Source organism: Argopecten irradians, chromosome 5, assembly GCF_041381155.1.
Source record: "Argopecten irradians isolate NY chromosome 5, Ai_NY, whole genome shotgun sequence".
In the NCBI taxonomy this organism is placed as follows: domain Eukaryota; kingdom Metazoa; phylum Mollusca; class Bivalvia; order Pectinida; family Pectinidae; genus Argopecten; species Argopecten irradians.
The window spans coordinates 5968228-5983906 of NC_091138.1; the positions used below are offsets into that span (position 1 = coordinate 5968228).

The 15679-nt window shown below is 36.1% G+C and overlaps 1 protein-coding gene across 4 annotated transcripts in view; it reads left to right on the top strand.

Moving 5' to 3' along the window:
• Positions 1 to 15679, top strand: part of LOC138322726 (acetylcholine receptor subunit alpha-1-B-like) — a 97148-nt gene that overhangs the window by 57362 nt on the left and 24107 nt on the right. Inside the window, exon 1 of one of the 4 annotated variants that reach the window (XM_069266783.1) lies at positions 5039 to 5183. The exons of 2 other annotated variants lie outside the window; for them this stretch is intronic. In XM_069266783.1, the coding sequence (XP_069122884.1) occupies positions 5102 to 5183 (82 nt within the window). In that variant the 5' untranslated portion in view covers positions 5039 to 5101. Of the gene's footprint in view, positions 1 to 5038; positions 5184 to 9563; positions 10081 to 15679 lie in introns of those variants that run through there. One more of the 4 variants, XM_069266782.1, reaches the window with a different exon arrangement.

The following is a 15679-nucleotide window of genomic DNA, read 5'->3' on the forward strand; positions in this document are numbered from 1 at the left end:
CGCCAGGTCACATTAGACCATACCACCAGGTCACAGTAGACTATACCACCAGGTCACAGTAGACCATACCACCAGGTCACAGTAGACCATCCCGCCAGGTTACAGTAGGCCATACCACCAGGTCACAGTAGACCATACTGCAGGGTCACTCGTATACCAGGGTCGAGGGTTTATGGTATATTAGAAAAACCAGGGATTATAGATTTGTATGGGTATTAGCACAGATGTACCCCAAAATTTTGCGGGCATCGAGTTATACATAACTTTCTCTAAGAAGTGCCACTTCAGAATCATCATGATTTGAAAAATAGTTCAAACCCAAATTCATTTGAAACTATGTGATAATATGTACCGATACTGCCTTTAGTAAAATTGAAATTTCTGTTAGGAAATTACCGAATGATTAGTCGATGGTGCTCTTCCATACCTAAGGCATACATATGAAACTGATTTCAACTTATGACGTGAAAGATTTTGACGCAAACGTCATGGGTGAGTGACTTGATTAAATACCACGGTATAAGGTATAAAGGCCTGGAATGAAATATTCATGTATAATAAAAGGGAAAGCAACTCTGACATAATATAGGCGTTAATTAATTGATATTACATATATATAAAATATGATATAGCAGATGTCTTGTTTTGCTGAAGTTGAATAATATCCACCGTGTTTGTAGAATTAGGTGACTCTGTACAAAATCATGCACGTCCATTATACTCCCTACTAACTGATCCTTCAGCCTATCTGTTTGGCCACCTCCCGCACCACTTAGATACCATCACTGCCTTTGTGAAAATTTAGTTTTCCAATTAGCAAAAACATGCAATCTGGATTTCATTGCTTTTTGCTTGTTCATTTGTATTAATTGTCTCGATTACATTGGCTGATAAGAATTTGCAAAATAAGTGTTGCAAGTTCCTCCCCCGAGTGTAGATATGATGTAATGTTGCCTCTTATGTCAATAAAACACAGAACTGTAATCGTTATTCTACCTGCCACCTTCTGGATGAAATGTCAAATGTCCGTTAGTTCAAGAATAGATCTACTTGCTGACTCGTCGCAGTAGGCAGAACGAGATTATACATTACCATTTTAACTTTCTTGTGCTGTATTAGTTAAACCAGGAAGGCATTCTAAAGCAATATGACCCTATTCTGTTATTGATACGGAGACATCTCTCCATTCTGTGATTTCTGGAATTGTAGGAGCATACATTAGGGATCACCATATATCTTTGTTGTACTCTAAATAGTACTCTAATGCAGTAATGACCCATGTGATCACGTGACACTCCCAATCGTCACATCGCGGCTGAAATGACTCTGTGTTGGAAGTTGTTAAATCTTTGATATCGTATGGTCTAACATATTTGGCTATGCAGGAGTGAACCCCATACAGACACCATTGAATGCGACATTATGATTGGATTTTTTACACTGTCCCTACTCCGAAAATGATAATAGAAAATACGTTGTAATATCATTAGTACAAGTAGCGTATGTTATTTGATAATCAAGAAGTTTTGTTTTTGTGTCCAATTTTTGAAGATTATGATCCCAAAATTAATATTTCACTTTATCTGCGTGAGTGAACTTTGTTCAAAGCTTTGTTATATTAATCATGTATTACCTCGTCCTATAAACTATCGAGAATATACCACTATGAGTGACTAACACAAAGGAAAAGTGACACTGCTAGACCCCAATATGTCGCAGATAAATATTGTTGCTGACAGGACCATTTATTCAAGGAATTATTTTTTATTTTTCGCGTTAGAGCATCAAACACATATGCAGTTTACACACCAGTAAACAAAAAATATTCTTCCTTATATATTACATTTCAACCGACTATTTTTTTTAAAATTAATGTTGCGATATAAATAAAAACTTTCCGTTTTTTTCCAACTTTATACGATTGATGTAACAGCGGGTCGCATGATGGAATCCCGGAACAGCCTGCTCGCAATTTAGCGGGAAATGTTATTAAAGTTCAGAAAGTACACAGAATATAGTCCACCACAAATAACACTATCTTTTCATTCCATTGATACAATGTTTCTCAAATATATTTATTTTCCGAAATATTAATTTAAGATATTCATTACATTCAAATTGATAAATTGAAGAATTAAAAATACAGAACCAACATAGGTCAAATCTGATACGCATCAACACTACTTGCGGAAGTCAATTTTGTATGTATTGTTGCGTGACAATGGACTGCGTTTACACATGTGTAAACGATCTTCCCTGTTGGTAAGGTTACATAGCAAAAGAAAAAACGGAAATGTAAATATACAATTATACGACACCTAATCACACCAAGGGAATATCTGTTAAGTGATATATCGGGACGTTATTTGTCAATTCTGGGCTGATCGGGCGTGAACCCTAGCCGTACAGGTCAATGGTGTAAGACCTTTGTATGGACTCCACCTTGGTGATAGGAAACGACATTGGAATCAGCTTTGGGATTCACACCTACGCTGGAAGGTTTATGATTTGAATTTGTAATTTGGGGACAATAAATCACTACATCTGTCAATAATCTAATTAAACATGAAGTTGACGTCGTGATTAAGATATTGACCTGATGAACTTGACATCACCTGAACCGAACCTGACTTTATTGTCATCATCAACATCAACTGTTCCACATCAGCGTGCCACATTTCGTCATTTTGTTTACGTCATCACTTTCTACAACGTAGATATGGCAGCATGGGATCTGTTATAGCAGAAACATGTTTGATTTACAATTTAATGCATATGATGAGTTCAGACCGGTAAGGAAGCATCAATACGATGAGTAGAAAACACTTACCACTATGTTCTGGTAGCTAGACTGGCCAACATCATCCCATTACTCTTCCAAATATTTAGAAAAACACCATCATTAACGCATTCCTATTGGTATTTATATTGCACAAGGTACAGTTATGGATTTTTGCGGATGGGTTGCTCAGGCCCGATCTGATTATTTTTATTTATGATTTGTTTTCATTTAGTCGCTTCTGTTCGTGGTTTTTGTAGATGCCCTAGCACGTGTGTTTACAGTGTAAAGCTCTGAGTATAATGTACCTACTTTATAAACAAAAGGCTATGATCGCCTGCTCCTCGGATTGGCTAGACGCAGGATTCACACCGGAAGTAATCTTAGCTTAATGCTTTACCTTCGCCTTAGGCCAGAATTACTTCCGATGTAAATTTTGAAAAAATCATCTAACCTTGAAAGTACAACGAGGGGAGGGGTGAGTATTTCATGTTTCTAGGAAGTCGACACAGGGAGGGTGAGTATCTCATTTTGTTTTAAACCTGCAAGATCCAGCAGCTGCCTTTGACAATCGGAGTGTTTATCACAACCCTTATTTATCGTTGTCATTTATTTTGGTTTTCGGCATTTCCTCAAATGGTGTTAAGTTATACAGTGGAAGGAGTTTTGTCTTTTAGTTTATATTTTAAAATTCAAAAAGATGTAGAAGGATATTCACGCATAATCATTGTTTTACAAATAATTTGTTTTATGAAAGTGTTTGACGTTTTTTATTTGTATATTAGAAACATAATTACATTATGATCTTACATATTTAGTGACCTTACGTGAATATCCATCTATGTAAAAGTGTCATTTTCAATTCTTTCAATCACGTGGTAGTACATTATTGCAATATTGTAATCGTGTGTATTATGCTCTTCGCTTTTGTTTGCTTTTGTTCAATAAAACGACACTGTCATTCCTTAGGTCAAAGTAAAGTCACATAGATTTAATAGATAACACAGGTCCGACCGTCAGACATTCGCTGCGAGCAGTTTCAGACTTTCAAAGCATTAAAATACGACTGACAGGATTTTACATCAGGCTTTAGACATGGTAATTCTTTGATTGGTGACGTAATGATGTTTTCATTGTTACTGGTAGTAGAGACTGAAATCTTATTAACATAGTGGTTCTATGATTATATTTTAGAACCGGTTGAATTTAAGAAAAGACGGGTTCCAAAATAGCCATATTTCATAAAGTTCCGATGGAAGAAACAACTATATTTTTATATTTCAATGATTTTTTTATTGTATTTTGTGGTTGTATTTGACAGTTGGTGCTAATGTATTGACAAAGTCAAAATCAAAAAGTCACCTGACATTACTATCGTGAAGTAATTATCCATGGTCAGAAGTCATGACTATAGTGTATTGTTCCGTTGTCACTAGATTCACTTTTGGTATAGTTACCTTTATCGACATTAATCTGTATAGAAGCAAGTTTTACCTTGAATTTTCAAGTTTTCAATATAATTTGTATTCCTAAAATTCTTAATCAATTTTTACTTGAAATAACAGTTCCGTTACTATGCAGTTTAACGAGTATATTTTCTATAATAAAATAAAACTTTATTTAAAGAGGATCATATGCTTAAACAAAAACTAATCTACCGCAAGGTATATCTCAGTACAATTAGGTGGTACATGCACCCATTGACAGTATACCTGAGTTCTATACACTAATCGTTTATAAAGCGTGTCGCCTCATTATTTACTGTATCATGAAAATACTTTTAAACAGTTTTGCCCTTTAATTATTATGATTATGATGAAATGTACAATTTTGATTTTTTACCTGCCGTTGAATAATGTAGTTACCGGTTAATTATTTTGATTTTTGCTTACTGAATAGTACTTTTGTTATTTTTCTCCCTAATCAATGTTTGGAACCTTTACCTGTGAATTCTTAGTTGACTGTATAATTTACTTTTATATTCTCTCTTTGAACAATATCCTTATGTTGTAGTCTTGGTTATTGCATTGAAGACTTACCCCTCGATTGATCGCATAACCTGTACCTGAATAACACGTTGGCATTATACCTTATTTATGTGGGTTTATTTTAACGAGGAGTTTTTCTTACCGTACCTGTCGATATTTTGTTACTACATGTAATTGTCACAATTCTACACCATAGTCCCACAAAATTGATCGATAACCTTGTTAGGCAAAATGTAAATGGCGTTTTGTCAACGAGCGGTATGCGGCGCAGCTCATCAAGTTCGCCTTTGAATAATTAACGATCTGACTAGATGTGAAAACGAAGCTGAGGAAAATGTCGCCCAGGGTTGTCTGGAGTGTTACCTGTATGTGCTTTACTCTCATTCCTCTCTGCATGTCCCGTCACAAGAAAAAAGGTACGATTCTCACTATTTAGTTGTTTGTCTGAAAGTTATATAGGCAAAATCTGTTCCATTCCATTTCCTTTTGTATGTGTTCTGACAATGGTTTGTCACCCCGAGAGACACTATATCGATCTTAGAGATATTCGACATAATGATAGACTTCCAATACTCATGATCAGTATTGTAATTTGACAATTATTCGTAATGTTTCTTTTTTATTTTTGTTTGAGTTTTCTACGCTGTATGATGAGTGGGATATCTATGTTCATTGCTGCACACCAATGTTCTCTATCTCTTCAATTATATTGTCTACCTGTGTAGGTCACTAGCATTACTGACATACCAGAATTCTGAACCTACTGCGGCTTTTTGTAATTATGTGAAACCATGCCTTTATGGAATAGAATATGCTGCACTTGAAACCCTTCAACATTGTTGAATGTCTCGTTATATGTTTTTTTTATATTTGTTGTGTGAAGACGATAAACACGTGTTTATTAATATCAATAATTATTCATTTAAGTTGTCTTGTCTTACAAGGCAAGTTGATACGAAATACAGGCAAATTGATGAAAAAGCTGATGTTTTCACATTGATTGAAATAATCATCATATGATTAATAATTAAAATAAACAGACAGGATTACGTAAGTCAGTCAATGCCTTCATAAATAATTTATTGACATTGCAAAATACAATAATATCAATGGATACCCATACTGCTACCTATCCACATCTAGTCGAGAGCTATACTTTGGTGACTATCTTTGTTGTCAAAAGGTCTTACCAAACAAAACAGTATTCGGTGTAGGGTGTGGACAACTTGATGTACGTCTTCAGATGTCACTTTATTCTAAAAAACGTCATTATATCGGTTTTCTCCTACTTACAACATTCTGTCTCTTCTTACGTCCATTAAGAGTCCTTCTTTCACACATGCCACAGCTGCGTCCGCAGGAATATTTCGTGAGGCGGAAGATATGATCTCGATGTTGCGATGAAAGGGCAATTCGTCTCAAGGACCGATTGCCTGTCTGGACAATGCTGACGGATTGTTGGGTAAATAAATAGGGTTGTGTTATACACGACAAGTAACAACGTAGGATTATACATACTGATCCAAACATACTTCAACATATCAAAAAAATACACAATAGTGATGTGTGCCGTCGATGTTGTCATTGTTTATCTTCGATGAAAGACAAAACAATTGCAAAGGAACTGTTAGCAAATAAAGTAACGAAATTAAGTTTACAAAGCATGGTCAAACCGTATGTAGTTTGTCGGCGAAATCTTTGTCTGTACAAAATTATATCTGCTGAAAATGATTTTTTTCCTGCAGCCTTACAGTGAACATTAGTTCTGGAGGTAACTTATGTCATTCTAAAGACATGTGAAAGCATTCTTATGCTAAATAAACAGCACTAGAAAATAAACAAGTAGTATAGCAACGAACGCCTGGCTGTAACAAATAAAAGTTCATACACTTCATAACTCGAACTCAAATGTTTGATTCTGGTATATGTTTACTTTTCACAATTTCAATATCAAATGCCAATTGACTACTTTTGTTTCTGATGAAGTTGTAAGTTTATGTAAGTTTTTTTAACACCATTTTATATGAAAGAGGTTGTCGTGATAAATAAGCCTTGTCTACATAGTTTGCTCCATTAACACGGCTAAGTGGCCTAATCTGTTCGTGCCATCCCTGATCATTAGAGCCCCTCAGTACCAATATCACAGCGTTGATACCTACTGATTAACTTGTTAGTAGGGCATTATACATGGTGGTAATGTAATGCTTTAAGGCGACAATTAATGCCATGAAGCACAGTTATTTATCCGGAGATGGGATTGTAATGAATAAGCCAACACTATGGTCTGACAGTGTACAAGATGTGCCTCGGACGGTTATTATGGTTTTTACGTATCATTACGATTGAAATCTGTAATATGAAAATATGAAAGTGAAAAACAATGAAGGTGTCACCAGTCTTAAACTGCTTAAAGATGCCGCCGACAGAGCATAAACGATAGTCATTATGTGAACAATAACTGATGTTTTATCAAGTAAATATGTGTCTAACTGTTTTTATGCATGCGCAATCAGTATTATTTCTTATAGGACACAATACTTAAACCCTAAAAAGGGACATGTCAGTCGATGTTTTGATTGTTTCTATGATTAAATTAGGACAGAACCTTAAACACAGAATTCTGGCATTTGTCAGCATTCGAAGAAACATTAAAACAGTCGTCTTATATGAACAATACTTTTAAAGCTTGTCTTAAAGTCGGACTCAGAATAACACATTCATATATGATAATATTCCATTTCGCTATTTGCCATCTAATTGCATTTGTAGCTGTGTACCAATTATAATGTATCACTATTGTCGCTATAACTGCTTGACGACGCCCAGCGAAAACTATGTGTTAATCAGGGTACATCCTACAACATTCTAACCGTAACCAAATTGACTTAGTACTGAGTGACTCCCCAACGGTGACAAAACCCAATGATTCCTCGTCAATGATGAAATGGCGACCTTTCTGACCTTTATCCTCCTTCCGTTACAAGTACACTGGTTCGTTGAAGTGAAAGTTAACGAACGCCATGCACTTATTACTGGTACCGTTTATGCAGAATAAGTATTGGATATATATAACTTTTATTCAGTTACACAGGATGTGTTCAGTATAACGTCGGTATCGGCTCCATCGGGTCTGTTCTCATTAAACATTCACAAGATTCAATACAGTGGTAGATATTCACTATTCGTAAAGCTCAAGAGTCATCAAAAGATGGTGCACTTCTAAGCCCAAATTGTTTGTTTGTTTGATTATTTAAATGTCCTATTAACAGCCCGTGTCATGTAAGGACAGGCCATGGACATGCGGTGTGTAGCGTGTGAAGTGCGAAGTGCTTGTTTTGTGAGTGCGGTATATTCGTGGACACTAAGACATTACTGAATGCGGGATTGATTTATCTAACACGAGATATCGAGGCAATCGTCGTTTTACCAAATGGAGTGAAGGATGAACAAGAAAATCAAATGTTATGTGTTTTATCTCGTCACCCCAAATGCCAACTAAGCAGACAATAAACTTAATTTCTATCAATTTATATTTAATAGGAAGACTGCAACACAGCTTTGTCTGTTCAGTTCTGTGGCGCAATGACAAATTGAAATTTTAATTTCGATTAGTTTATTATATATAAGTCTTATTATCAGGATCAATACTGAAAACGGGCGTACCAGTCGTCCCACTTCCTGTATAATGAGCGCTAAGCAAGAGCAGCAACTACCACTTTTATTAACTATATTGTGCCATGGCCAGGGGACAGAACCCAGAGCCTATCCCACAGGGGCAAGCACTCAACTGAAATTACCACCTGAAATTAAAACAGCCACACTCTTGCATTTTGATTACAACATCTATGGTAATGAATCAAAAGTTAATTTCGTATTGCAATGGTGAATCGGTTGGAGTTTTTGGTACATATGTGAAATGTAGATAATTTTGGCCTTGAAATAACGGGCATCTGTCCATGATAAATGATAAAGATGATTATATATTTTTATGAACCTGAATGACAAGGTTTGGGTGTTTCAAGATTTTGTTGACTAACTATTCCGTGCCGTAGGTTTTACCTCCCGACACTACTGCACATTTTCAATTCCCATTTATCGAAGTCAGAATCAAGATGATGATGTCATTCCTATTTCACATTTTAAGATACAGTGTCGTTGTTGAAGCCATGGAGATGAAGCATAGATGTGTCTGTTTGTGTTACGATCGCGTTCTAAACATTGGTTAGTGCACTTGCTCCTTACAATGACAAGCCGTTACTCCGTCTTGCCAGCTACGCGATGACGTGCTAAGTGGTCACAACCCACTGCCAAATGCACTGGTGATTGCGTTTGATTTGGATATGATACATGCAGCTCAATTTTGGAGTGAAAAGTTTAGCATGATATGACGGCGTTACATCGCCATAAAATGATGCAAACCTTTTAGTGGAGAAGGTGATTCGGGGCGTCATTAGTGTAGCAGAGGCAACTAGATCTGAGCGTCAGTACATGTGTATTCACCACTACATCCATTTGTCTTTAGCTCATATATAACAACTTCTCTCTATTGAAGGTTATGATGATATGAATTAAACAAAATAAGACTTGTTACTTGCTGAATTGTATACGAAATTCGGGAAAGTTCTCGCTAAGAAGGTGTTTATGAATTCAATCCAGACGCACAATTCTGTAATACTTATTTAAATGAGATAATTACACCAGTCACAAAGACAACTTTTAAGTGTTTGCCGTGCTAGGTAGTGTAGTGTTATGGGTATTGAAGCATACAACGGAAGATTAAAGCGTGCAAATCAAACACCATTAATGCATTATAATACCGTTATAAACGGTCTTCAAACGATTCATATTCTTAATATCACGGAGAGGCTTCAAACACATCTGATGTGTACACTATTCTATGTATCATACGTACCAGTTTTTTTTCTGAATTCATGAGAGATATAATGTGGTTTTCGATGGAGTTTATTGTTGGCGCACATACGTTCATACTTTTCCATTTGTAATAAACTATACACAAGACACGGGGCGCCCAATACATGTATTAGGCTCTCGTGGATTTTGATGGTGTTAATTAATTGGATGTGTCCTTTGCTGGCTTTAGAGCATGTGCTGTAGTTTGGCCGGACGTTTTCATCGTAGTGTGTCCGACGCTCTGTTATACTTATCTAACACGTACAACCTGTCTCTTAGTTTGCTGGAAGCTGCCGGACCTTGGCTAGACTGAAAACAGGATGGTTACAAGACCCGCGGGGTCAGGATATGTCCTCTTCCTCGTCCTCCTCCTCTGGCCTCTTTCTTGTTCTGCGCTGAAAGGTAGGAAATATTACGTCAGGCCTATACTTCCTGTTTTCTACTTCCGGTACGTGCAAACTTGGAGAGGATGATATAAGACTCGAATTAATTTGAAAACTAATCCGGCTTACGGCTAGTCGTTTTGTTTGGTTGTCAAATTGGCTGTGTCTACTTACACCATCGCCTCCAAGCTTCGGTACATTTTTGATGTCGTGGTAATGATGGTGATGCATGATGATATATCCATATATATAGTTCGTACTTTCACTTATGCTATCAGTAGGCAGTCGGCTACTGCATGATAAAAAGTGTCGATATATCGTAAATACTTTATAGATATAAATTAATTCTTTATTGCAATAAATATAATGGTCAATAAAAGTAAAAATATATAGTTTGAAATCGTAACCTGCATACATAACATTTATAACGTTTTGGCTTCGGTGCTACACTGTACGTAGCAGTGATGCTTTTCGAATCAATTAGAAAGTCCGTTCCGTAGTTAGGGATGGTAACCTTCGACGGAGTCACCTTACTATGTGTAGACACAATATGATGATCCGCGATTTTGATCTCTGTTTTGACGATAGACACATACCTGTCTGTTTATATGATAGACCACACATGTGAAGGTATTTTCCTCTAGAAATGGTCACTAACGGCAGCCTTCATATCTGACGACATTGCCTCTTTGTAAAAGACATGTATATGCCTGTTGATGTCTGTGTGGAACAAACACGATTGATCACACTATTAATATAGTAATGCTTAAACGAGGTAGTGGTTAGTTAGCACTGGAAGTAATGTAGCGGTGCAAACCACACGCTTACGGAGTAGAAGTTAATGTCCATGTGTTGTACGGTAAATAATGTGATCTGAGATTATTTATTTTAGTTTGCACGTGCTATCTAATGGTAGATAACAGACCGATATTACTGTTTAATGTGCACGTGCTGTGCATGCCATTAGTTTATAGATATTAAATCTGACGTTTGATGTGGTAGTGAGTTATCTTATTTATTTTTATCAATTTATGTATTCATCTTTCTTATATAAACCTATACCTATAAATATGTTTATGATGTTTACTCTTACGCATACCTGACATATTGAGCTTAATTTGCATCGATGTGTGCAATCTTTCTATTGGACATAAATCCTTTTATGAAGTTTACTATTCCTTTGTATATATACATGCTCCCACAACGTAAGCAGCTAATGCAGAACATGTCACTGAGTCTAAATAATGTTGTTAGAAAATTATAATGATTTCACCTATTGATTTCAATTGTGAAAGCAAATTACCTTTTGGCACGCTAACGTCGTGATGTTTATAAACATTGTCAATCAAATACATTCTCATTAAAAAGGATTTAACGTCCTAATATTAAGGATCGTTAGTTATATGCATTCAAATAGAAATCATGAAGGAGTTCTACAGCCTAACAAAAAAACGATGTATAGCAATGTAAGCAAGTTGGGGAGTATAATAAGGTCCAACATGAATACCGTATATCATTCTACAGCTCTGTAGGCCAATAAGTTTCAACATGAATACCGTATCTCACTCTGCTGCTTTGTAGGCCAGTTGGGGAGTATAATAAGATTCAACATGAACACCGTATATCATTCTGCAGCTCTGTAGGCCAGTTGGGGAGTATAATAAGTTTCAACATGAATACTGTACTCATTCTGCAGCTCTGTAGGCCAGTTGGGGAGTATAATAAGTTTCAACATGAATACCGTATCTCATTCTGCAGCTCTGTAGGCCAGTTGGGGAGTATAATAAGTTTCAACATGAATACTGTATCTCATCTGCAGCTCTGTAGGCCAGTTGGGGAGTATAATAAGTTTCAACATGAATACTGTATCTCACTCTGCAGCTCTGTAGGCCAGTTGGGGAGTATAATAAGTTTCAACATGAATACTGTATCTCACTCTGCAGCTCTGAAGGCCAGTTGGGGAGTATAATAAGTTTCAACATGAATACGTATCTCATTCTGCAGCTCTGTAGGCCAGTTGGGGAGTATAATAAGTTTCAACATGAATACTGTATCTCATCTGCTGCTCTGTAGCGTGGATATAATAGTTTAATGATACTGTATCTCATGCTGCTCTGTAGGCAGTGGGGAGTATAATAAGTTTCAACATGAATACTGTAGCTCATTCTGCTGCTCTGTAAGTCAGTTGGGGAGTATAATAAGTTTCAACATGAATACTGTAGCTCATTCTGCTGCTCTGTAAGTCAGTTGGGGAGTATAATAAGTTTCAACATGAATACTGTAGCTCATCTGCTGCTCTGTAGGTCAGTTGGGGAGTATAATAAGTTTCAACATGAATACTGTGTATCTCACTCTGCAGCTCTGTAGGCCAGTTGGGGAGTATAATAAGTTTCAACATGAATACTGTATCTCACTCTGCAGCTCTGTAGGCCAGTTGGGGAGTATAATAAGTTTCAACATGAATACTGTATCTCATTCTGCTGCTCTGTAGGCCAGTTGGGGAGTATAATAAGTTTCAACATGAATACTGTAGCTCATTCTGCTGCTCTGTAAGTCAGTTGGGGAGTATAATAAGTTTCAACATGAATACTGTATCTCATTCTGCTGCTCTGTAAGTCAGTTGGGGAGTATAATAAGTTTCAACATGAATACTGTATCTCATTCTGCTGCTCTGTAGGTCAGTTGGGGAGTATAATAAGTTTCAACATGAATACTGTATCTCATTCTGCTGCTCTGTAGGCCAGTTGGGGAGTATAATAAGTTTCAACATGAATACCGTATCTCATTCTGCTGCTCTGTAGGCCAGTTGGGGAGTATAATAAGTTTCAACATGAATACCGTATCTCATTCTGCTGCTCTGTAGGCCAGTTGGGGAGTATAATAAGTTTCAACATGAATACCGTATCTCATTCTGCTGCTCTGTAAGGCCAGTGGGGAGTATAATAAGTTTCAACATGAATACTGTATCTCATTCTGCTGCTCTGTAGGCCAGTTGGGGAGTATAATAAGTTTCAACATGAATACGTATATCATTCTGCTGCTCTGTAGGCCAGTTGGGGGTATATATAAAGTTTCAACATGAATACCGTATATCACTCTGCTGCTGTTGTAGGCCAGTTGGGGAGTATAATAAGTTTCAACATGAATACTGTAGCTCATTCTGCAGCTCTGTAGGCCAGTTGGGGAGTATAATAAGTTTCAACATGAATACTGTTTCTCACTCTGCTGCTCTGTAGGCCAGTTGGGGAGTATAATAAGTTTCAACATGAATACTGTATCTCCCTGCAGCTCTGTAGGCCAGTTGGGGTTTATAATAAATTTCAACATGAATACCGTATACTCTGTAAGCAAGTTGGGGAATATAATAAGTTTCAACATGAATACTGTATCTAGTTCTGCAGCTCTGTAGGCCAGTTGGGGAGTATAAGTTTCAACATGATTACTGTTTCTCATTCTTGAGTATAAATCTCTTTAAATTTGTATAATTTATTAATGTTGTTATGTATGTCGTCGAATTATTTGATGTTTTAACGCATTTAGAAAACGTCTTGTTATCAGCAGGTGTTTATATGTTTATTATCATAACTATTGAGCGTTGAAGAAACATGCATATTGATAATAGTCACGCGTCTTTTATGTAGATGTGTCTATTAACGATAATACGTCTTTTCTGTAGATGTGTTTATTGATGATAATACGTCTTTTCTGTAGATGTGTTTATTGATGATAATACGTCTTTTCTGTAGATGTGTTTATTGATGATAATACGTCTTTTCTGTAGATGTGTTTATTGATGATAATACGTCTTTTCTGTAGATGTGTCTATTGATGATAATACGTCTTTTCTGTAGATGTGTTATTATGATAATACGTCTTTCTGTAGATGTGTTTGATGAATACGTCTTTTCTGTAGATGTGTCTATTGATGATAATACGTCTTTTCTGTAGATGTGTTATTGATGATAATACGTCTTTTCTGTAGATGTGTGTTAATATTGATGATAATACGTCTTTTCTGTAGATGTGTTATTGATGATAATACGTCTTTTCTGTAGATGTGTTTATTGATGATAATACGTCTTTTCTGTAGATGTGTCTATTGATGATAATACGTCTTTTCTGTAGATGTGTCTATTGATGATAATACGTCTTTTCTGTAGAAGTGTCTATTGATGATAATACATCTTTTCTGTAGATGATATGCACCAGGTATGTTACCGAGACATGCACAAGCGTTGAAGCATCTTTCTCCACTACAACCTATTTTCACTAAATGATTATCAATGGTTTTATTTTCATGAGTTATCAGTTTGTGACCATTTGTCATATCTATGTTCAATCGCTGTGCTGACCCCAAGAACTCACATTTCATTCGCCTCCCTTCTCCACCTGGGTACCATATTCTTGTCCCCCATCACGTCCCCCATGTCATTTCGTACACTGCCAATTCATCTTGTCTGCATTCCAAACGAATTTTCATAATGGTAGTAAGATAGACATGTTGATGATTGATTCTGTTCTACCTACATCGAAGATTCTCCAATCTTCATAAATATAAATTAATCATCTACGTTGTGGACAAATCTGCATTGATATCCTGGTTACTTATCAATATTTATTTTATTATCTTCACTGATCTTCGCTTTAATAACAACATCGATTTCCAAGTGTTATACAATTACATTACTACAGTTATTCCAGATCATTCATTAATTTCGTTATCGTGGATTTCTTTCTTTTCTTTCTGGATTAGTTACTGCTGAGAGCTGGGCCGAATCTTACTTTTGTTACTTCGTGCGCGGACAGTTTAGACATAGTGTTCTGTTGGCAATTACGACAAAACATGTGCTAGCCGAATATGCTCAGCATAAGATATCTTTAAGATATGTTTTCTTATTGTAGTTTCTGTTTTTGATTCTATATTATGTGACTCTGTCTGGCTTGATAAAGGGGCGGACTGCCTTGGAAATTAGTTTTGTCCACACGGTTAGGATTACTTATTTGCCCCGTCTTGACACATTATATATAATATTGATTTCTTATATCCCCTACGAAAATATGAGTTATTATTATCAAATGATATATGTTTAAGAGCATTGAGTAAAATGTTACCTGTATCAATCTCAATCAAATCAATGATTTTTTCCATGACATTGAGTCAGGACTATTTCTTAGTACACACGAATTTAGGTAAATAGGGAATTTGATGATCTTGTTAAGTTGAGTAGATGTCTTTTTGTCGCTACATAACTAACCAATTCAGTTGTATGATATTACTACATTATATACGTATACAGTAGTGTGTATGTAAAAGTGTTTTTTCATAGCAAGTCGGTTATATGTACATATATCTGACATTTACTTTTATCCATAGTGCAAAATATTCCTTACTCATAATCATATCATCACTTTATAAGAGTGATACGACAAGCTTTATTTAAATAATTTTATTTTAAATCATTCACACAAGCATCTTCGCTAGCCAAGTCTTCTGATTACGTTACACTCCACGAGCAGATATAGCCCTAGCGGCGATTCAAAATAACCACTCTTTACGCATTGTATTTCGACCAATCAAAACGAGTTTTAAAGACGTGCTTCATTGATGATGTTAATAA